We start from the raw sequence: 27,340 nt of genomic DNA on the forward strand, positions 1-27,340 counted from the left end.
TCCAGCCATCCTCGGTGCTGTTAGTGTTCTGGGTGTGTCTCTGTCGCCAAGGAGAATACTATCCCTGCTGGCAGTGATGGGCGCCAGACACTCTCCACCCCCCCCCAACCTCCCCACCCGTTTTCATCTGCAGGAGCTTTTTCAAACTAAGTTGATAAGTTTAACCAAGTGATTGTCCAAATAGCAACCCGGGAGCACCATTTGTGACCATTTGGAAAAATGCCAGCCTGCTAATATAAGTAAGCTGTGGGTGGTTTGAGCTACATATCTCTACGTGTGTGTTTATGTGGGTTTGTGTATGTTCATCTCTTTGTGTTTTTGTATGTGTTTGTTTATGTCTGTGTGTGAATATGTATGCCCCGCATGTCTTTGACCACAAGTTTGTCTGATTTTGTGCATATGCACGTGTGGGCTCATGTATTAACACAAAAATATCACCAAGACTTCCAAAGTCAGCCAGCCCAAACTACACCTGAAATGACAATGAATTTTTTCTTTATCTTCCCCCCATTTATTAAAGGCCTTCCATCTACCCATTCCCCCTTTGGTCAGCAGTAATGATGAACACGTTTTTACCCTTTCATTGAGCCAAATCTGCCTTTGCAGCTGACCCTCCTGTGGCTCAGCAGAATAAGGCGATGTCTGTTCTTCATGGCAGCCCTTTAGGTGCTTTGGAGTATGTGGGACTGTGTGTCTCTGTGGTGGGGCAGGGGGCTGACAGAAATAGAGAGATGGAGGAAGGGAGAGACATAGAAACAGACATTCTCGTCTTTGTGTACTTTCAGAGTGCTGATGTAAAAGACCTTGTTTAATTTAATAGTTCTGGTTAACTAGACAGCTCTAATCTACTACTTAGTAATGTGGTTGGAACACTCCTAGGTGCGTCAGGCCAGGAAAAGAAGAAGCATCGATTGTTGCAGTGATTGATGAGTAAGCCCTAATCCGAGTGGTCTGGGTGGGCACATCCCAAATGGGCTTGTGGGATTTTCTTGGGAAAAGATGCTAGTCTTTTCTAGAAACATAAAATAGTTGGACACTTTAGTTCTATTAATAACAACAACTCACATTCATATAGCGCTTTAAGATTTGTCAAGAACTTTATAAATATTATCTACTCTTAACAGCTCATAACAACTCTGTGAGGTAGGGGCTATTACCATTCCTATTTTACAGATGAAGGAACTGAGGCCTGGCAGTGGTTAAAGTGACTTGCCTAGGGTTGCACATCCAGAGTCTAAGGAGGGATTCGAACCCAGGTCATCCCAACTGACTCCAAGTCCACTGCTCTAACCACAAATTATGCATGGGCCAAGCTAACTGTAGAGAACTATAGCCTAACAGTCCAGTCCAAGACAAGCTGGGTAGCTGTGTGTGTGTGTGTGTGTACTTCTAATTACCTTACCCTAGTATATTATATCTTCATAGTTTGTGTATTTGTGTTTATGTCTTAGATGTCTTAGTGGGTGTGTGTCTGTGTTATATCTGTGTGTGTGTCTACATTTATATCTGTGCACATCTGCCTAGGATCTGGAAAGTCTGGCGGTGGGGAAAGATTGGGGTCACAGCTGCTCACTCCCCTGTCTTGGGAGAGGTGCCAGGTCAGAAGAAACTAAATGATCCCCTCTTGTAGAAGGGGAAGGTTGGGACAGATGCCTTCCATGGTGCCCTCTAGCTCTGGGAGTCTGAAATTCAATTCCGTATGGACAGAGCAGCTTCTAAACACAAAGCCCTTTTTACCCAGCCCTGTGGGTGCAAAGAATACTGCCTGGTTTATTACTTGCGCATGGCACTCCATCTCATGTCTTTGTGCCTGGGCACTGGTTTTCCTCCATCCCTGGAATGCTCTGTCTCACCTCTACCAACTGGCTCCCCTAGCTTCTTTCAAGACTCGGCTCAAGATCCCTCCTTATGTGGAAAGCCTTTCCTAATCTTTTTTTTTTTTTAAATTAAAAATTTGTGGGGTTTTTTTTCCTGATCCTTTCAGTCATTTCAGTTATGTCTGACTGACTCCATTTGGGCTTTTCTTGGCAAAGATACTGGAGTGGTTTGCCATTTCCTTCTCTACAGATTGAAGAAACCAAGGCAGACAAGGTTAAGTGACTTGCCCAGGGTCACACAACTAATAAGTGTCTGAGGCCGGATTTGAATTGAGGTCTTCCTGATTCTAGGCCCAGAGCTCTACCCACTGCACCACCTAGCTACCTGATTCCATTTATTGCTAATCCCCTTCCCTTCCCTTTGAAATTATCTTCATCTACTCTCTATATCTCGGGTGTACCAAATTCTTTACATCTTGTCTTTCCACTTGAGTTCGTGGAGGGTAGGGACTGTTTTTGTCTTTCTTTGTACCCCTAGCACTTGGGACAGTGCTTGGCACGTAGAAATACTTGTTGACTCATCGACTGAAACATAAATGACAGCTTTTTTTTTTTTAATGCACAAATACAAATCAGCATGATACATAGGAGAGAGTTGGGCGAAATGCCCTCTGAAAGGGGGAGGAGGGAGAGGTCATGCATGTGTGAAACTTGGAGAGAAACATGCCTCAGCTGGAGGGAAGCGCTGTCTTTGTGGTAGGAAAGGCACTCCAAAAGTATTACAGGCTGTCTCTAGAGAGCAAGAACTCCCCATCATTAGTCCTTTCCAAGTAGAGGCTGGAGGACTTCTTGTGGATATTGTAGATGGTTGGATGTTCATGGACAGGTTGGACCAGAAGACCTAGGAGGTTCTTTCCAACTCTAGAGATCACATAAGGCTGTGACTCTCAGCAGGGGCGGTGGTCACAGCAGGCTTCCTGGAGGAGGGGGCACCTGGCCATGTCCTCGAAGGCTTGTAGCAGGGAGTGAAGCAGAGCATTCCGGGCTTGAGGGAAGGCTTGTGTGAAGGAAGCACAAAATCAGGGAATAATAGCAAATGTTCCAGTTTGCCTGGAGCTTACGTGACTGTGAGATGAGGCTGGAAGGACGTATTTTCTCTTGATCCCTTCTCTCTCCCCCCAACCCCAACCTCTGGATCCGAAGATCATAAATTTAGAGTTGGAAGGGGTCTTAGAGGCCATCGAGCCTAGCCCCCTCATTTTATAGAGAAGGGAACTAAGGTTAAGTGATCTATCCAGGGTCACACAGCTACTCTGTGTCTGAGGCAGGATTTGAACTCAGGTGTTCCTGACTTTGAGTCCGGTGCCCTGTCCACTCTGCCATGGCTTTCCACCATGTCCCTTCAAGCCTAAGAATGGATTGCTGGAAGGAGCTTGAGAGATCATCTCACCCAGCCCCTAGATGAGCAGAGGGGAAACTGAGGCTAGCAGAGGCAATGGCTTGCCCAAGATCCTCCAGTGGTAAGACAGCCAGGATCCAAGAGTTCTGCCTGCCCATTTTGTGGTCTTTTCGCCTCCCCCTCCCAGCTCTAACCCAGTGCCCTCTCTCTCCCTCTCAGGAGTGCCAGTTTCTCCCAGGGCACCAGGGCTTCCTTTTTCATGAGGAGCGATACAGCTGTGCAGAAGCTTGCCCAGGGAAATGGGCACTGTATGAATGGCGTCAGCGGCCAGGTGCACGGCTTCTACAGCCTGCCCAAGCCCAGCCGGCACAACTCAGAGTTCCGGGACAGTGCCTATGACCTCCCTCAGAGCCTGGCCTCCCACCCTTCCAGCCACACCAAGGGCAGCCTCACCAGCTCCGAGACAGACAACGATGAGGTGTACACCTTCAAGACCCCCAACAACACTCTGTGTAGGGAGTTTGGGGACCTCCTGCTAGACAACGTAGATGCCCCAGGAACCCCGCTCTCAGCCTATCAGATTCCCAGGACGTTCACACTGGACAAGAACCACAATGCCCTGGCAGTGGGGCCCTCGGGGGACTCCTCGGTGGCTCCACCACCCCGGCCCCCCAAGCCGGGGCAGGCAGAGACACCCCGCTGGGGCAGTCCCCAGCAGCGGGCCCAGAATGGAGAAAGTGGCCGGGCAATCTCCGTTGCTGCCACCATTCCCCGACGCAACACCCTCCCAGCGGTGGACAACAGTCGTCTCCACAGGGGTAAGTAGAGAGCCTTACTAGAGGGATGGAGCGGGGGGGGGGGGGACTGGGAAGGCTCAGGTCCAGGAAGAGTGGGCATAGCTGGAATTCCTGAAGTCCACCGGTTTGACCTCCTCTACCGCCAAACCCGTTATGGAGCCAATGTGTGCCTGTGGGCACCTTCAGGCATAGGGCCTGGTGTGGGGAGGAGATGCCCCATGCTGAATCAAGCAGTTTCCTCTTTGTTGTCCCTTCGCTCCTCCATTCCATTTGACCAGTGTTTATAATGAACCTACTATGTGCAGAGAGACCACTAAGCTTGGCTCAACATTACCATCAAAGCCCATGGGACCTTAGGCAAATCCCTTCAATCTTCCAAGCCTCAGATTCTCCGTCTGTGAAATGGGACCATAAAACCTCACAGTGTGGTCAGGAGGAAGGCTCATTAGAAATATTAAAATCCTCTAGAAATGTGACTGATTAGCTTTGTCTGGACCTGTGATTTTTAAAAAATTTTTTTTTTCTTTTTTGGAGTGGGGGAAGGCAAGGCAATTGGGGTTAAGTGACTTGCCCTAGTAAGTGGACCTGTGATTTTATTGGCTCCCCTGGGGAGGAAGCTCCTGCTCCCAATGCAGATCTATACCTGGGCTACAACTTGTAGCCTCAGAGAATTGACCAGGTGCCCCAAAGTGTTAAGGGATTTGCCCAGGGTCAGAGGCAGGGCTTGAGCCCAGGTTATCCTGACTCCAAGGGCAGCCCCCTCTCTCCCCAAACATACAAACTCTTATTCTTATTCTACAAAGATAGTAAGACACATCCCTTGCCTTCAAGGTGCTTATAATTTAATAGAGGATGTTAAAAGATGCTGTGATTCTCCCATGCAGACACACCCTGTGCCGATGTATGTCACAGCCTTTTTATACCTTGGTAGAGGATCTGTAGGACTTGGAGGATCATAGATCTAAAGCAGAGAAGGACCCTTCATTCCAACCTCAGTCATTTTGTAGTTGAGGAAATAGACAGCCAGGCGTCACAATGACTTGTTCAAGGTCACACAGGCTGAAAAAGTCCATCCATAGTGGCCAGCCCTCTAGGGAGAAGCATCTCTCCACACTTGCTTGGCCTGGCAGCCTCCCAGGAAACAGACACATCCTACAAGCCTTGGCACCATTATCTCATGGTAGGAAAGGCAGTGTAGTAGAATAGATAGAACACCAGCCCTGGCATCCAAAAGACCCGGCTTCAAGTCCCATTTGTGACACATACCAGCTTTGTCCCTCCAAGAGTATAAGTTCAATTCAGTTCAATTTAATAAATATTCATTAAGCACCTACTATGTGCCAGGCACTATGCTAAGCTTAGGTGTTGATCTGTATTGTAAGAGGATTTTTCTCTTCTGGGAGTTCCCTAAACAGGTGAAATCACAGGCTTGGGTTTGGTCTAAAAAAAATTTCATCTAATGTTTACAATAGCTTTGTAATGGAGCCAGAATGAGTTTTATTGCCTTACAGATCATACAGATGGGGAAACTGAGGGCTAGAGAGTTTAAATTACTTGTCCAAGATCACGAAGCAAGTCAGGGTCTGAGCTGGAATTAGAAGCCAGCTTTCTTGACTCCTGACTCAGGACTCCCTTAGACTGAAGCCCTATCAATGGCAGCCTCTCAGTCAATACTGGTTGAATGCAAAAAGGCTTTGTGAGATCCCCTGCTATGAGCACAGTCCTGGGTTGGACAGAGAACTGAAGAAAACACAGTCCCTGCCCTCGTGGAATTTACTGTCCAATTGGAGAGAAGATCCTGGACGTGAAGTGTAGAGGATACAAGATGGCGCCTGGGTGTGTGATGTGGATATGGAGGTGTTTCGGGATTTTGTAGGAGGAAGCTGGGGGGAGCCAGAGGAAAACCAATGATGGTGATGATGATGGGATGATATGATAACAATTCCCATTTCTCCTGCAGTATAAGATTTACCAAGCAGTCCCCTCCATAACCCCGGGAGGCAAAGACTGTGTTGTTATCCCCATCTTATGCATGAAGAAACCTAAGCTCAGAGGCAAAGTGACAGTTTACTTAAGATAGTGTCACCATCGAGAAATGAACTCGGATCTCTCCCGGGACTCAAAGCCCAGTGTTTTCATGCCACACAGCCCCAAGAAGGCTCAGTGGAGGATGTGCAGCTCTGAGCTGAGGCTTGAAAGACTTATCAGATGTTTGGGAGGGGGAGTGACCCAGTGGAACCAGTCTGTGTTCTTAAGATAGAGATGATTGGAAGGGCAACAACTGAGGTTCCAAGAGACAGGGACAGACTAATCTTCCTCCCCGTGTCATAGCTTCTTCCTGTGAGACATACGAGTACCCGCAAGGTGGCCAGTCTTCAGAGTCTGTCAACGATGGATTCAACTCTTTTGTGGTAAGTGGGGCCCAGCTGCCTCTAACACTTGTTTCCCCTTCCCCTTGCCTAGACTAATCCAGGAAGCTAGTGAGTGTCTCCTTCCTATGGGGTCCGGAAGTTTGGCCTGAGGCCCATAAAACATAGCCCTTGTTTTCTCTGTTACGGTTCCCTGGCTAGAAAGAGAGAAACTGCCTCCCCAGGGTCCCTCTTCTGGTGTTCACTAATAGAGCAACCTTAGGGAGACATCATCCTGCTATTTTTTGGTTTATTATTTTTTTTTATTTTAAACTTCCAAAAGAAGAGAACATTTCCATAAACACGGCATTCTCTATGAAACCATGAACCTCCATTTTGTATTGCTTGCTTTATAAAGAAAAAAGTATATGATAATTCTTAACTTATATGCTCTTCTGTGCACTTTAAACAAAATGTTACAGTGACTTTTTTTGGCACCAATATAGTTTATCCCACTTTCCCCCAAAAAAATTTTCTTCCAGTTAACAAGGAAAAAAAACAACAACCTTGGAACAAATAGATATAGTCAAGCAAAATGAATCAACATGGTGTCCATGTTGAAAAATGTACTTTTCTTTAGGGAAGGGGAGGGGGAGGGAAGGGAGAGGAAAGGAAGGGATTCTCACAATGTCCCTGGGAGGTAGGTGCACCTCTTTTACACAGTTGAGGAATCTGAGGCAGACAGAGATTAGGCTAGTAAATGTCTGAGGTTGAATTTGAACTCACATCTTCCTGATTCCCGGACCAGTTGTCTATCTACTGTTCTACCTTGCTGCCTCTTTATGTGGCTTGTGTCCATCTCCTCTCTCATGAGGGGGGGTAAGATACTTTATTGGAGGTCCTCTGCAGATGTGGCTGGTCAGAGTTGATTGACCATTGATCAGAGTTCTTGAGTCCTTCAAAGTGGTTTTTGGTTACAATAGCATTGCCCTCCAGTTGTACTCCTGGCTCTGTTCCCTCCACTCTGCATCAGGTCATGTTAGCCAGGATTCTCTGAGTTAATTTGTTTCATCATCTTTTTTTTTATAGTACAATAATATCCCTTTACATTCATATACCATAATTTGTACAACCAGTTCCCAGTGGTCTAAGTGGCCATCTGAAGCATGCCCTTAGATTCTAGATCTTTGCTTTTCTCTCCCCTACCTCCCAGCCATCATCTTGTGATTTCATGGGTAGTTTTCCTTCATCTCACTCTACTTTGCACCCCTTTGATAAATTAGAGGAGACCCCACCACTCTCTCTTCCCCCCAAAAGCCCACTCACCCAAAGACAAAGCATAGGACTCACCCTTTGGCTCCTTCAAGGCTTGGTTGAATAGCCTAACAAACTCACAAAATATGGGGCAGCTAGGTGGTGCAAGGGGTAAGAGTGTTGGGCCTGGAGTCAGGAAGACCTGAATTCAAATGTGACCTCAGACACTTAGTAACTGTGTGACCCTGGGCAAGTCACTTAACCACTGTTTGCTTCCGTTTTCTCATCTGTAAAATGGGGCTAATAATGTCCTAAGGTGTTTGTGGAGATGAAACGAAGTAATCATTACAAAGCACTTAGCACAAATGTTAGCTGTTACTGTTACTGTTACTATGGCTAAGACCCATGAATACCCAGCGCCACTGTGAATTGCACTGATGCCCTGAGCCTGCTGCCCATTGTCGCAGGTACCCAGCATCCCCCTGATGGGCTCCGTGTTTCGTATTTGCACAAGCACACGTACCCTGTGAGATCACTTGCAGCGTCTGTTTGTGGGAGAATCTTTTGTTATCCCTGCCCCTGTTAAAGCTTTGGGGCTGGATAGATACAGAAGAGGCGATTGCATGATTTCCTTTGAAGTTTAATATTGCTTTCATTGTTGGCAAAGTCTTTCTCTTGTCTAATTTAAATCCCTCCTGGTACAGCTTAAACCTCTCTCCTTGCTTTGTGGACTCAGGAAAGAGGCCTCCTTTCAACCTCCTAGAGACAGCCAGTCACTCAGGGTCGAACCTTCCCGGCCTCTGTTCCCACCTTCCCCACCAGTGACACATCCTATGTCTCTTTTTGCTCTTTTTAGACGGGGAAAGCCGCCGTGGGACACACAGACAGCTCCAATTCAGAAGACAACTATGTGCCCATGAACCCTGGGTCCTCCTCCCTGCTGGCCATGGAGAGATCTAATGATAATTCTCAGAGCGTCTACATTCCCATGAGCCCCGGGCCTCATCACTTTGACCACCTCGGCTTTTCTTCTTCGGCCTTGCCGGTCCATCGGGGGCGGGGGAGTGAGATCCAGCCTCCCCCTGTCAACCGAAATCTCAAACCTGACAGGAAAGGTGAGGATGGTTACCATCCCCTCTAAGAAGGTTCATTCTCACAATAGCCTGTGTGTGAACCTGGAGTGTTCCTGGGATGTGTAGCATGGTGCTGAGCAGACAGAGCCCTGGCCTGAGAGTCAGGATGCCTGAACTCAAGGCTCTCTTCTGCTACCAATCCTCACCATGACCCTGGGCAAGATAAAGCACCTTTCGAATTCTCAATTTCATGTGTGTAAAGTGAAGATAGTGATCTTTGCTCGAGATACATCCCTACCTAGAAAATGGATCAGATGAGATCTCCCACAGCCCTGTCCTGCTCTGAAAATCTATGACCCTTCCCAGTGCTCAGGAAAACATCCTTGTCTCATAAACTCTTCTTTCTTCTTATCCTATTCCAGCAAAGCCGACCCCTCTGGACTTGAGAAATAACACGGTCATCGATGAGCTTCCTTTTAAGTCTCCGGTCACAAAGTCTTGGTCTAGGGCAATGTGAGTGGGTTATGGGTGAGGGGACTGAGGAGGAGGATGGTGGGGGGAAGGGAGGAAAGCAGGGTCATCTGGGTTCTGGTCCCAGCTCTGCCCTTCCGTTGTCTTTTGGCTTCTCTTGTTGTCTCATGTTCTCATTTGTCAAAAGGGAAAAAAAGAGTAAAGGTACATGCCCAGCCTGTGTCTGTGGGCTGCTGGGAAGGTCCATCAAGATGGCAGATGTAAAATTGGTTTTGGAAAGTACCAAGCCCTGTTCACAATTTGAGGATGAATTAAGTTCAAGTGGTTGCGTTCATATGTCAGAGGGCTTTGGCAGCCTCGCCCCCTGTTGGGGGTTCAGTGGTGAGGATGAGGATGAGGATGATGATGATGCCAACAGTTCACAAGTACACGACAGTTAAAAAATGCTTTACAGAAGTTATTTCTTTGGAACCAAAGTCTAGCTGAATGTTAACAATAGTGTTTCAGTCATGGGACCAAAAAATAATGAATAAAACGAGAGGTTTAGATGAAGGGCTTTCTCACATCTCTCCTCACTCTTTTGTAGTTTTGTTTTTTTTTGTAATTTTGTAACTCAGATGTAGTAACCCTTAACTATTCCCATATTGAGCGTGGTTCTTTGGGTGATAACTGTTTAATTCATGACCTAAGAACTCACCCAGCATGTTCCTTTATTACCATGCAAGTATTCTCTTCATCTTATAGTTTTTCCCAGGAGTCCCTTGGTCCATATTAGAAAATGGCCAAGAACTCAGCTCTACAGTAATCATTGTGGTCTAGATAGGACAGTCGAGTTCCGTGACACTGTCCATCACCATTCCTCTCTCTACCCCTACTACACATTTGGACCCTTAGTGGGTGTCCAGGAAGGGCAGAGGCAACATCTACTCACATTACCCTAAGATTCTGTGATACCATGATTTTAATATTTAAGATTCTACGATTCTAAATTTTGAAAATGCTAAGATTTTGTGATTCTAGAATTCTGAGATTCTAAAATTCTAGGATTTTGTGGTCCTAATGTATCAAGAAATAATGATTCCGCGAGCCTCTGATTCTAGAAGAACCAGAATTTAAGAATACCTTGACGGTCCAAGCTGTGTCATTTGACACATCTCATCCTTAGAAGTACCACAACATATTTTCTTTCTTTCCTTATCTGAAAATTCTTTAAGATGCTAATTACAAAGCTTTGTCTTTAGAATGCTAGCAACAAAAGTTTTGATCACAAAGGATATAGGAAAAAGCCATGACATGTGAGGCAGACATACCAAACAAAGCCTTCCTGAACCTAAGCATCTTTAAAAAGCATCATTTAACAGGCTTGACCCTTGTAGTATTAACTCCCTGTGTGTCTTACTCTTCCCATGAACAGTCACACCTTCAATGCTGGCTCTTCCCAGTCCTGCCGCCCTGTCTCCACCCAGAGCATCACCAGCACCGATTCAGGGGACAGTGAGGAGAATTATGTCCCCATGGTAAGCACCACTGGGAAGACTGAGTCTGAGAGGGGAGTGGGGAAGAGGCACATTCAGTTTAACAGGGCGGATGGTTTGATCTGGAGGTCCTGTGTGGGTGCTACGGTGCTGGGAGCCTAGTCCATGTTTGACAAAGGTGCCAAAGCTCCAGTCATTCATTCACGTGTTCACCAGATTTTTAGTGAATACCCACTTTGTGCAGGGAGCCTATGCTGGGCACTAAAGGGGATATAGAGTTGTATGAAATGTCCCCTGACCTCAAAAATCTTACAGTCCATTGTGGAGTGAGGTGAGGATGATATGTGTACACAAGTAATTTTTATTTTCAGTAAACTTCACAAGTTGGGAGAGTTGATGGGATCTGGGGGTTGGTTAGTATTTTAAAAGTGGGAAAATGCCCTAAATCTCTCTTGAGTGCTTCTCCAGACTGGGAGTAAGGTTCTTATCCCTTCCAGTTCTGTCATCTTATGTGTGAATGTAGTTTTCATCTCTAGCATTCTTTATTCTAAGGCCCCTTCCAGCTCAAACTGCTTTGCAAGACACTATATAAATCCTCATTATTGTTTATTACTATTATTCTATGTTATAAGGTCTCTTCCCGTTTTACTATTCAATATTGGAAGTGCCCCTTTGGTTCTGATCTCCTCGACTCTCTTACACAAGAGTTTGGTCACCATCTGGTCACCCTTGGCCTGCTGGGTTGATAGAAAACTACATTGCCTCCAAGGTCCCTTCCAGCTTTGTCATTCTGTGTTCTAAGTTCTTTGTCATCTCTAACATTCTCTGTTCCAAGGTCCTTTCCAGCTCAAGGCAGGAATTCTAGAGCTGAAGGCTCTGATGCATAGTGTTAAATGACAAGTGCATTAGGGTGGTATAAGCAAAGGGCCATTGGACTGCCTTCCCCCTTCAATACTTGTGAGATCTATGACCTCGTGGGTGTCAGGAATGTCTTTCCTCTTCACTTTAGCTGGCAATTTAATGAGTTAATGAGTTGCTGAGGGTGACAAGCTTCTGTGCTAGTCTTTAGATAACGGAGCCTGCCAGAGCCTATGCTCCATTGAAAGAGCCTTCCAGAGCCAGGGAGGGGCGGGGATGGCGGCGGGGAGGGGGAGGCACGGCAGGAAGAATCAAGTAGAGGTCTCCTTAGCACCATATGTGTTTAAATTTAATTTCCTTGGACTGAATTGATTCATGAAGATCTCAGTTTTTTTCTGCAAACAAAATGATTCATCTCCAACCATCTTTGCCACTTATTTCTCTGCCTTTGAGTCCTGCCTGCTTCCCTCCATTTCTGTTTGCTTAAGGTCCGGGGGTCAGTCCCAGATGGAAATTGGGGGGTGGGGCGGAGAGAACTCCTTGCTTGTTGACACTGCCTCTTCCACCCTTGTCTCCTCATCACAGCAAAATCCTGTGTCGGTGTCCCCTGTTCCCAGCGGCACGAACAGCCCTGCTCCCAAGAAAAGCACAGGCAGTGTGGACTACTTAGCCTTGGATTTCCAGCCAAGCTCACCCAGCCCCCACCGAAAGGTACTGAGGGAGCAAAGGGGGTTGGGGGTCCCGGGGACTGGCTGGGCCACCACGCTGGGTGGAGGGTGAAGATGCATGGCAAGGGGCGGGTCATGCCGTCAGCAGAGCTGTATAAGCAGGGAGTTAAACTTTTAATCAAATACCATCCTTTACTTAGGTGAGGTTTGTTTTACGGGTTCATGAAGTACTTTCTTATCCAAGATCTCCTTTGATCCTTCCAACAGCCCTGTGATGAAGAGGCTGTGCTGGCCATCTAGAGTGATGGATCACTGAGAGCCCAAGGGTTCAAACAACCATCCTTTAGTAAAAGTACAGTCACATACTCCTGGTAAAAGCCTAAGGCCACCCAGGAAGTTCAGCAAGATTACTTGGGGTCTCAGGAACTCCCTGCCATAGTCCTGAAAACTGATTTTACATTTTTCATGCCCCGACGGCTCCCCGCTGGGGGCGCCATGTCTGCACCATACCTTCCTTGCCCACCATAGTCATAGGTTATGGGGGGGTGGGGGCAGGGGGTGGGAAGAGTGACTTCTTCACACCCCCTTAGGTCCACCAGGGTCCTGGCCCAGAGAGGAGCAGGTGCATCTGTGACAGCAGTTACCCTGGAAGTGTTTAGCTACCTGAGACAGCCATGGAGTAGGGGATCGGGAGCCAGCCTCAGAGATAGGGTCAAGGCCTGCCTCTGACCCATTCTGGTTCTGTGACTCTGGGCAAGTCATTTAACTTGGCAGTGACTCAGGCAACTTTCTAAGACCCTAAGTTGCAGAGAAGACCTGCATTGGTCAAGCAGCCTCCTTTCTTCATCAGGAGTTCCCTGTACCAATGAAATGATGTGTATAATGTACCTAAATATATTATAGTACAGCATATAGTCTATAAATATAATATAGTATAGTTAAAACAAATCCACCAGCTAGGCATAAGCTCAGGAGGATGAAGGGAGAAGCTTCTGCTCCTAGGAAGGGCAGGCTGCACCACTGGAACTCACACTGGCTTGTGTTTCTGCTCCACAGCCATCTACATCATCCATCACATCGGATGAGAAAGTGGATTATGTACAAGTGGACAAGGAAAAAACCCAGGCTTTGCAGAACACCATGCAAGAGTGGACAGACGTCCGGCAGTCCTCAGAGCCCAGCAAGGGGGGCAAGCTGTGAAGGTCAAGGCAGGCCCTGGACCTGGGGGAGGAATCTCCCTGTAAGCGATTTCTTCCCGCCTCCCCTTCTCCACCTCCCTCCTCACTGGGGTCCCTGGTCTGCTCCTTGGTCTCAGCCTTTTAGACTTTCAGTCCCCTGAGGCCTCCATGGGGGAGGGAGTGCTTGATGGGGCTTCCCCATCCAGGGGCTGGGCAGGGCTCTCCCTCTAGCCTTTGGGCACCAGCTCAGGACCACACCTTTGAGCAATACTGAGGATGCCCAGAACCAATCCACCCCTGCGTTTCTCCCTTCCAAGCTTTTGCTGAAAAGCCTCTGTAGCTGCCCCTAGCTCCCTAGCCTTGGGTATCCTCCTCTGATCCTTGGGATCCAGAACTCAGAGCCATGACTCACTCTGTGTCACAGCCTCCGGCTCCCTCGCTTCCAGACTCTCTCCTCTCAGCCTTGACATAATGTGTTTAAGAGGCTCTACTAGCCTATGCTCATAGGCTTCAGCAGGGGGCACATTTCCCAGTAAAGAAGAAGTAGGGAGTCTTGATTAGAGGTGGCTTTCTTGGTCGGGGACCCTTATCTGCTCTGTTGGGGTACTCCCCAGCAGCAGGGAGATCCCCTTCCCCAGGTCCAGGGCCTTGTCTTGGTCAAGGAGGCAGGTTCTAAGGCAAGGTGGGGAAATCCTAGCACCCAAGGATCAGGGAGTCGGCTGACATTTGCAATGCCCCACCCTTCAGAGGAACTGCTTCCAGCATCCCAGGATGGGGAAAAGCAATAGACCAAGGGGGACAGAAGACCAAGCCCAGGATATCAAGCACCCGAGGGCCATGGATATTGAAACTCTGGACACTGAAACTGTGGACTTGTGGCATTTGATGAACATGCCAAGACCTCTGCTGGGATGGAGCATCCCCTGCCCAGCAGGAAGAGACATCTATAAGTACCTTGGGGCTAGAGCCAAAGGTGTTGCTTTAGACTTTAGATAAGAGGCTGGGGGATGGAGGGGACATACTATAGGAAAAAAGGAGTTTTTCCAAGCCAGGAAAGGGAAAAACCACAATGCTCGGAGGTACATAGTGTTAGAAGGGAACTGGACTCCCCACAGGAGTGTGCATCTGTGGGAGAGGGAACGTAGTGAAGGGGCTGAGGCTGGTGAAATGTGTGAAGGGCAGGTAATGGAAGGGGAGGCTTTTGGAGGGTTAATGAAGAATCAGAGGTGATCCTTTATGGGAGTGGATTAATATGGCTGAAATGCAACATTGAAGAGGGCAATGTCACGTGTCCAGGTAAAATGCACCTGTTGTGTGTTTGTCGATGTCATAGATGTTCTGTGCATGGGGGAAATTCATTGGGGAAAGGAGGTCATGGAAGAAAAGCAGTGGAGGAGATAGATGAGGCTGAGCACATGGGAGAAATGAAATGGGGGAGACAGGCAATGAATGTCACGTGGAGAAGAGGAAATGGAGATAGGACTGATGTTGAGTAATAAGGGAGATGTGTTTGTAGTAGTTCTATACAGGGGCCCTGCTAGGCTTTGAGGATGGGGATAGAGTCGATTTCAAGGTCAGCCTGGACATTTTCCCTGTGTATCTACTCGGGGGAGCGCAAAAATCCTCAAAGCCAAGCCCAGATTTCTTTTGGGGGTGGGGTAGTCTTTTGGAAGGGACAGGCACATGTCCAACAAGGGAGAACCTTAGGGACCAAGTCTGTTGCACACATGTATGAAGTGCCCCAGAGACTGGGTCCAGGTGGGGTGAGGGTGGCAATCAGAGTCTTTCCCCGGGGCCTGCCTGGTTTGCAGCTGTGACAGAACCCTGTTCTATCTTAGGTTTAGGCTTAGGCTTAGAAATCAGGAGTTAGCCCTGCATTCTCTGGGAGGCAGAGAAGGCCTATGTGGGTTGCCTCCCCATGGCAGGACAGGTGATTTCCCAAGATTTGCCTGGTGGTGGCAGTGATGAGTTACTCCTCATAAACTCAATTATTTGTAATTTTCATAGGACTTAAATCTGGAAGGGACCTTTGAGACTAGATTCTATTCCAGTCTCCTTATTTTATACATGGGGAGACCAAGGCCTAGAGAAGTTAACCAATTGTCTCAAGTTACTAGTAATAGTAATACTGAGACTCAAACCTAGTGCTATGTTTTTCTCACTAGCCCATGCTACTGTCTCTTTCAGGACCTCAGAGCAGTAGACCAAATACCCCTAGGTGACCCCCAACAGAAAGTACTGTCTGTTCAACCACACACACCTCTCCTCTCTCAACCTCCTCAGCCCCATTGGCCAGGAGACTAAGAATTAGGGAAGGGCCAAATCTAGTCCAGGAAAAGAGTTGAAAAGCAGGGGAGCATGATACCCAACACTTCCAGGACACCCAGCACCCAAGGATATTAGCTGTGACATACCTCCAAGGCTGCAGGTCCTTAGATCAAGTACACATTATCCTTCTGTGCCTCAGTTCCCCCATCAGAAAAATGGGGTAATAGCAACCTACCTCATTGGACTAGGGTTGAAGCTGAGTTGACTCTGGATGGCCAAGTTACGGCCTGTTACCTCTAGGTTACTCTTTTCCCTCAATGAGGGGGACACATGCTTGGTAAGGGCAGAGAAGGCCTTCTTCCTTGTTCTTAGCTCATAAAACTTTGTGAGAAACAGAAGAGGCTGAGGGATCAGCATCTTGGAGAAGAAAGCAGAATTCTGCCTCACAGCACTAGCCAATTCTTTTCCCCTCCCCAAATCATTTTAGTATAAAAATGGAAAAAAAATATGGCCAGGATGGCTAGCTGTTAATGTACTCTCAATCCCCACCATATTTCCTGGTAGCTGCTTGGTTCTGATTGTAATAAAGCATTGCATTCTCCCAAACCTGCCTGGTACCCACGTTGAGGGGACTCTAAATGGGAAAGCCCTGGAAAACAAGGAGGTTGGACTCAGTGGCCTAAGGCCCTTCTAGCTCAGATATTCTGAGTCTGAGATGCTCTCAGCCCTAACATTAAAGCATGAGTGTTCCTGGTGCTGAGGAGAGAGAAGCAGGCTCGGGACCAGAGACCAGTTGTTTCACCCCATAAATGCAGTATAGCATTTGGAGGTGGTGTTCACGCCCTCCAGGGAACACCTGTTTTGACTCCAAGACAACACCAATGAAGAGCAGCAAGCGCCAAGGCCCTCTCACCTACCATTGGGAAGCACCTTTTTCACCTTTAAGGAGCAGTGGAAAACAGCTGTGGCTAGTATTTAGGCTAGTTGAGCCCCATTTGGGTTGGTGGCCTGAACCCCCACTCCCCACCCTGCTCCAAGCCTTCCCTTGCCAAACCAAGTCGTCTTTTTCTCCTGACTTCAGTAATATTCTCATACCTTCCAGATCTGGAGCTATGTAAGCTCTTTCACCTTCTACTTCCACCCCCACGCCAACAAATACACAGAATGAGGGCCTACATTTGGTCCTTGGGCCTTGCTTGAGACTTACAGGCAGATATCGTACATGTTAGTGACATCACCTACAGTCTGGAGTATGCTATCCAGCTCAATGCAGATTGAAAGGAGATTGTCCAGGGGTTTGGATTTAGAAGAAGCCATTTTTTTTCCCTGCAAAACAGTAACTGAAGGGAAGCATCTTCCTTTAACCTATCTCCCTAGGAGGCCTTGTTTATAATGGGTAATAGAGGTGTGTAGGAGGGTAGAATATGTGGGTAGAGAACCATGGTCCTACGCTGTGGCCATACAAGTTACAGGCCTTGGGGCCAAGATAGAGCCATGAAAAATGGACAAGGGGTGGGAGCCAAGGAGCCAGCCCCTAGTCAACCCCCTCCCCGACTCAGGGTTGGCGTGAGGGGAGATGGAGAATGACAATGAGCCCCGAACCCAGGCCAGCAGAAAGATAGAAAGGTCCTTCCCCCACCCGCCTCCATCCCCTTCCATGGACTGGATGGACATGGACTTGGCTGTTCTGACCTTGGATTCATCAAGGAGCAGGAAGAACCCAAGAGATCTGTAAAGACCATGAGGCCAGACTTGTAGTTTGGGGTGGGGGTAGGGGATAGCTGCAGCAGAGGAACCTGCAAGACTGTCCCCTGGAGGGCTGTCACATGAGGGGATACCCAGGGCTGTGTTCTTGTATATCTATGTTGGTGTTGGTGTCTGTGTCTTGAAACTTAGAACCATTTCCCGGGGTACAAGAGGGAAGAGAGGGTGGTCTTGGTGGGAAACCTTCCCCCGATCCCTGCCCCCCTCCAAAAGGAGGAGAAATGGATTGTAGTGCACTGTGTACCTGAGATGTTAACTGTTGAAAACGGACGCGTTTCCTCAAATCGCTGTTGGTGGCCAGTGGCCTAAATTATTAATTTATTCTTTTCCTTTAAAAGAAGATGAAGAAGCAACCTTTGTAACATGTATTTATCCTGTAAGTAGGTCTTGAGGTTGGGGGTGGGAGGGGGTGGAGGGTGGGGAATAGGTTTAACGTAGCTAACGTTTCTGCCGTTGATGAAACACAGTGAAAGTGAATCCCCATGTTAACTGCCACAGCAGGATGAGAATAAAGGCGAAGAGAAATCTGAATCGCCGAGTCCGTCTGTGTCTGACACAAATGGTGGATGGAGGTGGAGGGCCCAGCCACTGTCCCAGAATCACACAACTCATGTCCAGGATGCTTTAAGGTTCACACAGAGACCCGGGGAGGTAGGCAGTGCAGGTGTGATCCCCATGGTTCAGAGGAAGAGATCACAAGGCCCAGAGAGTCGAGGTGATCTGCCAGAAGACATGAGCCCAACACAGTATTGCTAATACGTAGCTCGTAGGATCATGGGCAGAACTGGAAAGGGACTTAAGAGGTCATCTGGTCAACCCCCTCATTTCACAGATGAGGAAACTGAGGCTTACTGATATGATTTGACTGGTCACTAGTGAGTCAGTGGCAGGGCTCAGATTTGCACTCCACTGCAGACTGATGTCCATCCAGGTTCCATTCCTCTCCAAAAGGGAGCAGGAAAGCATCTTCTGGTGTCCTAGTGCTGAACTCTTCTCCCCTACTTAAGATTCCTCCCATTTTCTCCCCTCCCTTTCTTATCAGGTCCTTACTCTCCTTTCTGCTTCTCACCTCTCTCCCTCTCTCTAAGACCTCACTTTGAGTCTCCGCTCTGGTCACCCCAACTGTATGTAACCAGTCTTAGTATTCATTTCTATAATGATTTCTCGTTTACAAAGTACTTCCCTCCAAAAACCAGTTGAAATCAGGAATGCAAATGGTATTTCCATTTTACAGATGATAAAAACTAAGGTTTAGTTGAGGTTATATAACATCCCACTGTCCCCATGTGTCAGAGCCAGGAATTTTGATTCCGAGATATTACTACTACTCTTTCGCCGAAGAGGGCTGGCTCAATCCCGAACCTTCTTCCATTCTCTTTCCTTCTCCCCTTCAGCCTGTCCCTATTGGGGACAGTTAGGAGACACTGCTGTGGTCAGGACTGAAGGCAGGAGAAGAGGAAGAGAGAGGAGCTCCTCCTTGGAAACCGTCCCAAGTTTAAACCCCTAGTACTTCCTCAGCTCCAGGGGATGAGGAAGAAGACAAGACTGATAATTATCCTGAGGCTCAGGAGTGTTTACATAGTCTGAGAGTGCCAGGCCCCAGCCTAGGAGTGATCCCACCATTCCTTGCCTGGGAGGTTGAGGCAAAGGGAAACTTGAGAAGCAGGTCAACTTTGCCTCATAGCAAAGGCTTTCTGTTAAAGTGAGAAGAGCATTGGGTTTGGAGTCTTAAGATGAGGACACTGGTGACTAGCTGGGGGTTCCTATCCTATTTCTGATATTAACTGTATCATCATTTCTTGAGTCTGTTTCCTCCTCTGTGAAATGAGGATAATACGGGTCCTCACTCAGGATCTACTGTCTTCCTCCCAGGATTGGTATGGAGAGTGTGATAGAAATGTGCCTGCAGCTTCACCACTAAGGATGTGACTTCCCCTTGTTCTCTGTCAGAGACTGGAGGAGAATAAGCACTCCCCTGCCCAACGCCCAGGAGCACCCTTTCTCCTAAAACTTTACCCACAGGAGGCTGTACCCAGTGTCTTATCAGTCACAGCCCATCCTGGTGAGGGAAAGTGACTTACCCAAGTCACACCATTAGTGATGAGTCAGATTTAGGACTTAGCTCAGAGTCTGGCCCAAATGCCAGCTCCAGTTGGCCTGGCTGTGGGGTCCTCCTTCCAGGCCACTCGGGCAAGAGAAATAAGATTATAGGAAGGAAAGAAGTCACAGACCCATAGGATCTCAAAACTGGGTTCAAATCCAATGCTACTACTACTTGGGTGAAAGTGTGATGTTGGGTACGCTGCTTCTGCCTCCAAGCCTGTTTTCTGCTCAGTAAAAACAGAGCCTTGGACTAGCTCAGCTGCAAGGCCACTTCCAGCTTCAAGTTCACTCCTGTGAACTTGAGAGACCACTTACTTCCCTGTTGGAACAAGAATCTAATCTACAACCCGACTGTGCTTCTGGTGATGCCCAAGCTGAGACTGCCCCTAAAGCCCTTAGTCCCCAGGCTCCTTTTCTCACCCTAACACTAAAGCCTGTGTACATGTCATGCCTCCCATCCTATCCATGCCCAATCTTCTATGGAATAGAAGCTGTTTGAGGCAGGAACTTTTTTTTTTTTTTACATTTTGAATCCTACCCTTGAGCACAGGATCGCCCACATATCAGACCTTTGGATAACTGCCTGTTGAATGAGGTACCTACTACCTACAGCACATTTCACTTTAGGGCTCCCCCATTTTGACCTTTTGATAAATATCTGTTGAATAAGGTACCTATCACCTACAGCCTATTTCATTTTGGGGCAGCTGCCCTCAACAGCGAAGGGGACCCGCCTGGTGAGCAGGGTTGGGAACAACTTTCATATTGCAATGAAACCATGAATTTATTTTTATGTTGCCATCCTCAGGAAAGCTAAGCCAAAAATTGGGTTGTAGGAAACCCAGGACTGGGAGCTAAAGGAGAGAGAATGGGCTGCCCATCCTAGAAAAAAAGGAGTTCCCAAAGCTTGTCTCCCCCCTATCGGGAGAGGATAGCACCCCTACGCCCAGGGCTTCCCTCCAGGTCCACGGGTTCTTCTTCCTCCTCCCCCTGCAGTTACTCCAGCTCTGGACTCTCCCCACTCACTTCTTACCTCAAACAAACAAAATCGGAGCTTGCTAGGCCTCTGACTTATCCCCTGAAGCCCCACCTATCAATTTTTTGTTTTGGTAGGGTTTTTGTTAAGACTGGGTCCTCCCTACAGGGTTCGACCTCACCAGTGATCTGCACAGAAGGCATGCCTTGCTGATAGCTTTCTGACATAAGTCAGTTCACATCTCCCAGTGGTGGCCCCTCCCAACCTTGGAGGGGGGTTTGGGAGAGGAGACAGGGACCCAAGGACAGGCTCACTCCATTGGTGCCAGGCTTCCTCGGAGCACCTGGTCGGCTTTATCCATACTGCATCTCAGAACTACTGAGCTCAGGCACTCCACCAGCCTCAGTCCCCTCAGTAGCAAGAGTGCTGCCTCGCCCACGTGAACCCCCTTATTGCTATGCTAGCGGCTAATGATGGGGGCTCGGTCATCCTGCGCTGCGGCTTGTCCCACAACAGCTCTGGAGTTTGGGAGCTGAGGACACTGAAGATCAGTGTCCCATATGGGGCAAGTAACAGAACTGGACCCTCAACTCCTGTATGCATATTAAACTGATAATATAAAATGCTCCCCCCAAGGAGGATCTCAACATGGGCAACTACTGAGTCTAATCAGGGACCACAACAAGCTGGTAGAGGGCACTCTCGGATCAACCATTTTTGAACCTTAGTTTTCTCATCCATAAAATGGAGATTAAAAATACACCACTAATATGACTAGGAGGTTATAAGGATAAACTGAGGCTGCATGGTTTAGTGAAAATGCTGGGTGGGAGGATCTGGGTGGGAAACCCAGTTCTACCTGTGAGTACCTTCTAGAGTCTTTTGGCCTCTTTTGGTGACCTTGAGTTTCCTCATTTGTAAAACAAGATTGGACCGAGGTGCTTTTTGTGCTCACTGAATGGCCTCCAGGGTCCCTTTCAGCTTTAACCTCTGACTGTGAAAACATTATGGAAATGTCGCCATCACATCCAGAACAGAGCCTTTTGCTGGGTCACCACTACTCTCCCCTAGCTGCAAAATGTGCACATTTCAAGCAGGACCAAGGGACCGGGCCTAGGCTGAAATCCCCCTGTCCTGGAGAAGAGGGAAGCAGGGACATAGAGGTGAGTGAGCGAGGTCACTCCCCATCACACTGTACATGCAGTTGGCAAAAGCTAGCAAAGAACCCTGGCTCTGCTAACTGTGACCTTCAGGTCACTTCTTGGACCTCAGTTTCCACGTTTGTAAAGCAAGGGGGTTAGATGAGATGAGTTCTGTTATAGCTCGAACTTTGATTGTTCTATCCTGTGGCCACACTGAGGCCTCTGGAATGAAGGAGTCAAATTAAGTGCTCTGCTGAACATACTAGAAGAGAGAGTCTTAATCATTAGGGTATCATGGACCCCCTGGACCCCCTTCTCAGAATCATGCTTTTAAAATAATTGAAGGAAACGCTAAATTCAGTGGTGAATGCAAATAAAGATGTGATTTTTTTTGTTTGTTTTTTTCCCCATCCAAGTTCATGGACACCCTGAGATATATCCATGGATCCCTTGGTGGGGTGGAGTGGGGGAGGTCTGAGGGTCCCAAGTTAAAGATCCCTGCACTAGGGGAAAAAAGATCACATCAACACCCACACTCCCTCCCTCATTCTCCACTCTATGATCTCCCCAATTTTGAGAGTTCAGAGCATGTTATCAGGGAATGTGAGTGATAGGGGAGATGAAAGGAAGGAAAAGGAAAAGGGGTAAAATGGCAAATGCCACATGATAGCAGAACATTAGAGCTGTGAAGGTCAGTGATGCCTCTTCTCCCCAAACTTGATCATGAACTTACATAATAGAATATACCTGTTACATAAACCAAGCCCAGGGAAAGAAAGCATTTGTCTTTGACCGGTCACCATATGAGCCAAAGTAGTATTACTATGGGACCCTGAAATAGCTGTTATTACACAGCAGGCATTTTAGTGGGATCAATGAAGAAAGAAACTTCTATGGCATTTGAACAGACTTTCACGTGTACTATGCTTGGGTGCTCTTTCAGAGTCTGATGACCCGGTTCCTAGGGCAAATTGACCAGAAGGCCACACTCCCATGGGCCCTAGGCTGGGCTTGTACCATTAACCTTTGCCTCTGCCACCTCCAAAAAGGGTCAGAACTTCCTCCTTAGATGCCCTCCCCCAGAAGGTGTAGTCAGAGAATCTCAGAGCTTGAAGGGACCTCAGAGGTCATCTAGTTCAACTTGAACCTGAATAGAAATCCCCTCTACAATGTCCTCAACAAGCTCATCTGCCTTTTGTTTGAATATCTCCCTGGATGGGGAGCTCACTCCCCACGGAGAAGTAGCCTGCTGCATGATTGGACAGCTCTGATTGTTAGGAAGGGAGCTGAAATCGGCTTCTGCTTGACTTCCTCCCATTGTCCCTAACCCTGCTAGGAAGCTGGGCGAGGAAGAACAAGTCTGCTTCCTATATTTGAAGATAGGACCCTGTCCAACCTAAGTCCTCAGTAGGTACAGTGAAACCTCTGAGCCCACCCTGTCTTGTCCTGCTTAAGGAATAAGGGGCCTGAGGTGGCCTTGCAAGGAAAAGGGGGATCACAGAGCAGGCTGGGGACTAGGAAGAGTGCGCGGGATTGGGGTCAAGACCCCTAGAAGACAAGTCTGTGGAAGGAGCTGCCACTGCCTCCAGCTGCAGGGTCGCAGCCCCCTGGGGAGTCTTCATCATCCTCATCCTTGTCTTCATCAAAGTCCCTCCCCCAAGGGGGCGATTTGGGGAGCGTGGAGATGTAGGCTGATCTGCTCCTGGCTTCCTTTTCCTGCTCCTGGAGACAGAGAGAGGGGTTTCAGGTAAAGGGGGTGAGAAGGGAAAAAAGAAGTTCAGGATCAGGACTGGATGTCAAGGATGACCCCCCAAAAGGAGGAAGTCAGACAGGATTGTCACAGAATCAGAGCCACAACTAGAAGCCTAGGTGTCAGGGCAAATAGCTAAAAACACGTCCTTGGGCAAGCAATCCAAACTGTGCCTTCAAGTGAATGTTGTAATTTATTTTAAAATAACAAAGGAATAATTAAGATAAATTCAGTCAGAGGGGACAGAGAATTAGTTAACTCTAGTGACACCTCTGCTGCTAGAGAGCGTGTGTTTGATTTTTCATCCTTTAAATTTTGGTGCCTTGGGGCAAAGTCCTGATCATCCCACCTTAGTTATGGCTCCACAGAATCAGAGAACATTATTAGCGCAGGATGAGGCCTTAAGGACCACCTAGTTCAGGGGTGGGGAACCTGCAGCCTCATCCTTTTATTAAGGGGATTTGTTCTGTGAAGTTTGGATTCAGTCAAAGGGCTGCACCTGAGGACCTAGAGTGCCGTGTGTGGCCTGGAAGCAGCAGGTTCCCCACCTGATTTCTAGTTCAACCCTCTCATTTGAAACTGAGGACCAGTGAGGGGAAGTGATTATTCATGGTTGCACAAGGCCAGGAATTGACTTCAAGGGAATAATTGTCTAATGGTGGGATTTCAGGCAACAGGGGAATGGGAAGCAGACTCTAGTTACAGAAAGAGCAGGTTTCCTTTTCTGAGGTGGTCTTTACTCTACAAATGCCTTTGATTCCCCCAGAATAACTTTTAAATTATAGCAGGAAAAAAAAGCTCAGGAAGCCAAAATACTAATTCCAGGTCTGCCCCAACCCACTCCTCGAGTACGGCCTGGAGCTGGTGACTATAAAGTAGTAGCAGGAATGAATGTGTAACAAATACACCAGAACTTGCATGTCTGAGAGGTGCTGGATGGGAGCCGTGATGAAGGAAACAAGCAACAGATGATCTGAGGGGGTGGGCAGAGGCCTGGGAGCACCAGAGGCTCTCAAGTCCACTTTCTAATTCCACCTTATCCCTGAACCTTCCTTGTTCTCAGGGTGGCGAGAAAGGAAGGGTCCTGGACTTGGACGTAGAAGACCTTCAAGTTCCATAACTGCCACTTATGAAAACTAGGTGGCATAGCGTATAGAGCTCTTAGCCTGGAGTCAGGAAGACCCGAGTTCGAATGTGACTCCAGACACTAGCTGAGTGCCTCTGGGCAAGCCATTTAAATTTCAGTCTGCCTCAGTTTCCTTAACTCTAAAATGGGGATAATAAGAGCACCTACCTCACAGGGGATGAGGATCACAAGATACTAGTTGTAAAATGCTTGACAGGGGTGGGGAACCTGCAGCCTCGAGGCAACATGTGGCCGTCTAGGTCCTCAAGTGCGGCCCTTTGACTGAGTCCAAACCTTAATTAAAGGATTTGTTCTGTAAAACTTGGACTCAGTCAAAAGGCCGCACACAAGGACCCAGAAGGTCACAGGTGGCCTCAAGGCCATAGGCTCCCCACCCCTGGGTTAGCACAATATCTGGCACATCCCAGGTAATTTATAAATGCTTAATTCCTTCCTCTTTGTGTCTATGTGTCCTAAACTGTGTCTAACTCCTATGAGACCCCTTTCTGGGCCTCAGTTTCCATGTCTAGAATGTAGAAATAATAATACCTGTACTCCCTGGATCGCAGATATTTGTTGTTGCTTAGTTGTGTCCAACTCTTCGTGACCCCTTTTGGGGTTTTCTTGGCAGAGATACTGGAGGGGTTTGCCATTTCCTTCTCCAGCTCATTTTACAGATGAAGAAACTGAGGCAAACTGGGTTAAGTGACTTGCCCAAGGTCACATGGCTACCAAGTATCTGAAGCTCAATTAGAACTCAGGTCTCCAAGCCAGGCATTCTATCCACTGTGCCACCTAGCTGCCCCTCACAGGAATATAGTAAATCCCAAAAAAGCTATAGAGAGGGGGAGCCATGGCCCAAGAACTCCGCTCCTTACACTTACATACAGGAATTCAGAGAACGTCAGAGCCGCAAGGAGCTTAGAGATCAGAGTCGATCAGAGATATTATCTCTCGCAGTTGGCAGAGCCCTCAGAGATCATCTAGTTCAACCCATAGTGATCAGACTTTGTTTGAACACCTCCGTTGATGGGGAGGGAGCTCACTCTCTTCTGAGACGGCCAGCTCCATCATTGGACATCTCCGGTTTAGAGGTCTTCATTCTTTTGAGCTCAGATCTACCCGATTTAAGAGAGGACCTGTGGCTCACTCTAGGGTTATGTGCCTACACTCTAGGGCTAAGAGAGGACCATTCCCTACTTAAGACCACAAAGCCTGAGGAGCAGCCAGGCTGGTATAATCTCTCAGTCCTGACCCCTATCCTTCCTGCCTGTGGGACTTGGGGATACCACAAAGCAGGCACTTTTAATAACATCTCCAGCCACAAGATCCCAGCCTCATCTTCATCTTTGTCTTCCAGGTGCCACCTCCTCCATGAAGCCCTCCTTGACCCCTCCCCTCTCCCCATGTATTTACTCTCTCTCCCTTGGCTTCTCCCTCCCCTGCCCCTACCCCCAGACCAGCTATATTAGATTTAAAGTTCCTTGGACAGGAGATCTGCCTTGTCCCTTTTTGATTCAAGACGTAATGAGGCAGATTTTTCCACACGACCTCCTGCCTGGCCCAGAAAGCTATTCCTAAAGAAGTTTCCTGATATGGACCTGATATATGGTAACCAGGGCTGTCTGGTTGTGGACTCCAAAAAGACTGGCATGGTGGTGGGGTGGAAAGAGCCCTGCACTTGGCAAATCTGGTTCAAAGAAAAGATCTGGGCTCAAGTGTTACCCATCCTTAATGACCCTAAGTCACTTTGCCTTAGTTTCATAGGCCTTAGTTTTCCCTGCAGTAAAATGGGGGAATTGGAGTAGAACAGGGATCTTTCGTGTCATAGACCACCCCCACCACCATGGTGGTCTGGTGAAGCCTATGGAACCCTTATCAAAATAGTATCTCTAGGGGCGGCTAGGTGGTGCAGTGAGTAGAGCACCGGCCCTGGAGTCAGGAGGACCTGAGTTCAAATCCGGCCTCAGACTCTTGACACATGTACTAGCTGTGTGACCTTGGGCAAGTCACTTAACCCCCATTGCCCTGTCCCCCCCCCCCAATAATATCTCTAAAGATAGAAAATAAAATACATGGAGTTACAAAGAAACCAATTATATTGAAATATAGTTATCAAAATATTTTTTAAAAACAAGCTCATAAACCCCAGGTTAAGAACCCCTCATCTCTAAAGTTCCTCCCAGCTCTAAACTTACGATCCTAGATCACTCTTATTAGAATGCCTACGTTCTAATCACAATGGCTCAACTCTCTAAATGAAAAAAATTATCAACTGTAGTCTTCAAGGGTTTCAACAGTCTAGCTCCCGGTTACCCTTCAGCACCCTAAGTTCCCCTGAAATTAGAGAACCATCCATCCCCTGTGCTCACCCTGCTTTCTCCTACCCCTCCCCCTTGGCCTTTGCTCACATTACCCCCAAACCATCCCCTCTCCTGGAGCAGTGAAATTCTCCTAGACTTCATCTTCATCTGGTGAAGACCCTCCCTTCCTTTGAGGCCCAATTCATGTAGAAAGTTTGTCCTACTGGGCAGGTTTAGATCTGCCTGGATACAGATGGGCAGGATCATTGACCAGTTCTCGGCCTCCTTGCAAAGGGACAGCTGATTTCAGCTACCTCTCTCCATATGGGCCTGTAATTACAGAAAGTAGCTGTGTCGAGAGACATATTCTCTGTATTGGTCCGCGTTGTTCCAGAGGACCACTGAAGAGGCAGAACGGTGAAATACAAAGATCCCTGACTCCCAGAAGACTCCTGGCTTTAGTCTCAGCCGTACCATTGACCTGCTGTACGACGAGGACACTCGTGACATTTCTTCTCTCTGGGACTCACTTTCCTCATATAAACAATGAGGGAGATGAATGAGAGGGTC

At 47.8% G+C, this 27,340-nt stretch overlaps 2 protein-coding genes across 2 annotated transcripts in view; one reads left to right on the forward strand and one right to left on the reverse strand.

Annotated features, from left to right (window-relative positions):
- GAB2 (GRB2 associated binding protein 2) overlaps positions 1-14,640 on the forward strand; it is a 249,467-nt gene extending 234,827 nt beyond the window's left edge. Inside the window, exons 4-10 of the mRNA XM_036747132.1 lie at positions 3,436-4,034; positions 6,345-6,424; positions 8,472-8,730; positions 9,111-9,201; positions 10,574-10,676; positions 12,078-12,203; positions 13,217-14,640. Of these exons, the coding sequence (XP_036603027.1) occupies positions 3,436-4,034; positions 6,345-6,424; positions 8,472-8,730; positions 9,111-9,201; positions 10,574-10,676; positions 12,078-12,203; positions 13,217-13,360 (1,402 nt within the window). The 3' untranslated portion in view covers positions 13,361-14,640. The remainder of the gene's footprint in view (positions 1-3,435; positions 4,035-6,344; positions 6,425-8,471; positions 8,731-9,110; positions 9,202-10,573; positions 10,677-12,077; positions 12,204-13,216) is intronic.
- Positions 14,641-23,093: 8,453 nt separating this feature from the next.
- USP35 (ubiquitin specific peptidase 35) overlaps positions 23,094-27,340 on the reverse strand; it is a 54,368-nt gene continuing 50,121 nt past the window's right edge. Inside the window, exon 12 of the mRNA XM_036746372.1 lies at positions 23,094-23,313. Within this exon, the coding sequence (XP_036602267.1) occupies positions 23,140-23,313 (174 nt within the window). The 3' untranslated portion in view covers positions 23,094-23,139. The remainder of the gene's footprint in view (positions 23,314-27,340) is intronic.

This window comes from Trichosurus vulpecula, chromosome 2, assembly GCF_011100635.1.
Source record: "Trichosurus vulpecula isolate mTriVul1 chromosome 2, mTriVul1.pri, whole genome shotgun sequence".
Taxonomy (NCBI): Eukaryota; Metazoa; Chordata; class Mammalia; order Diprotodontia; family Phalangeridae; genus Trichosurus; species Trichosurus vulpecula.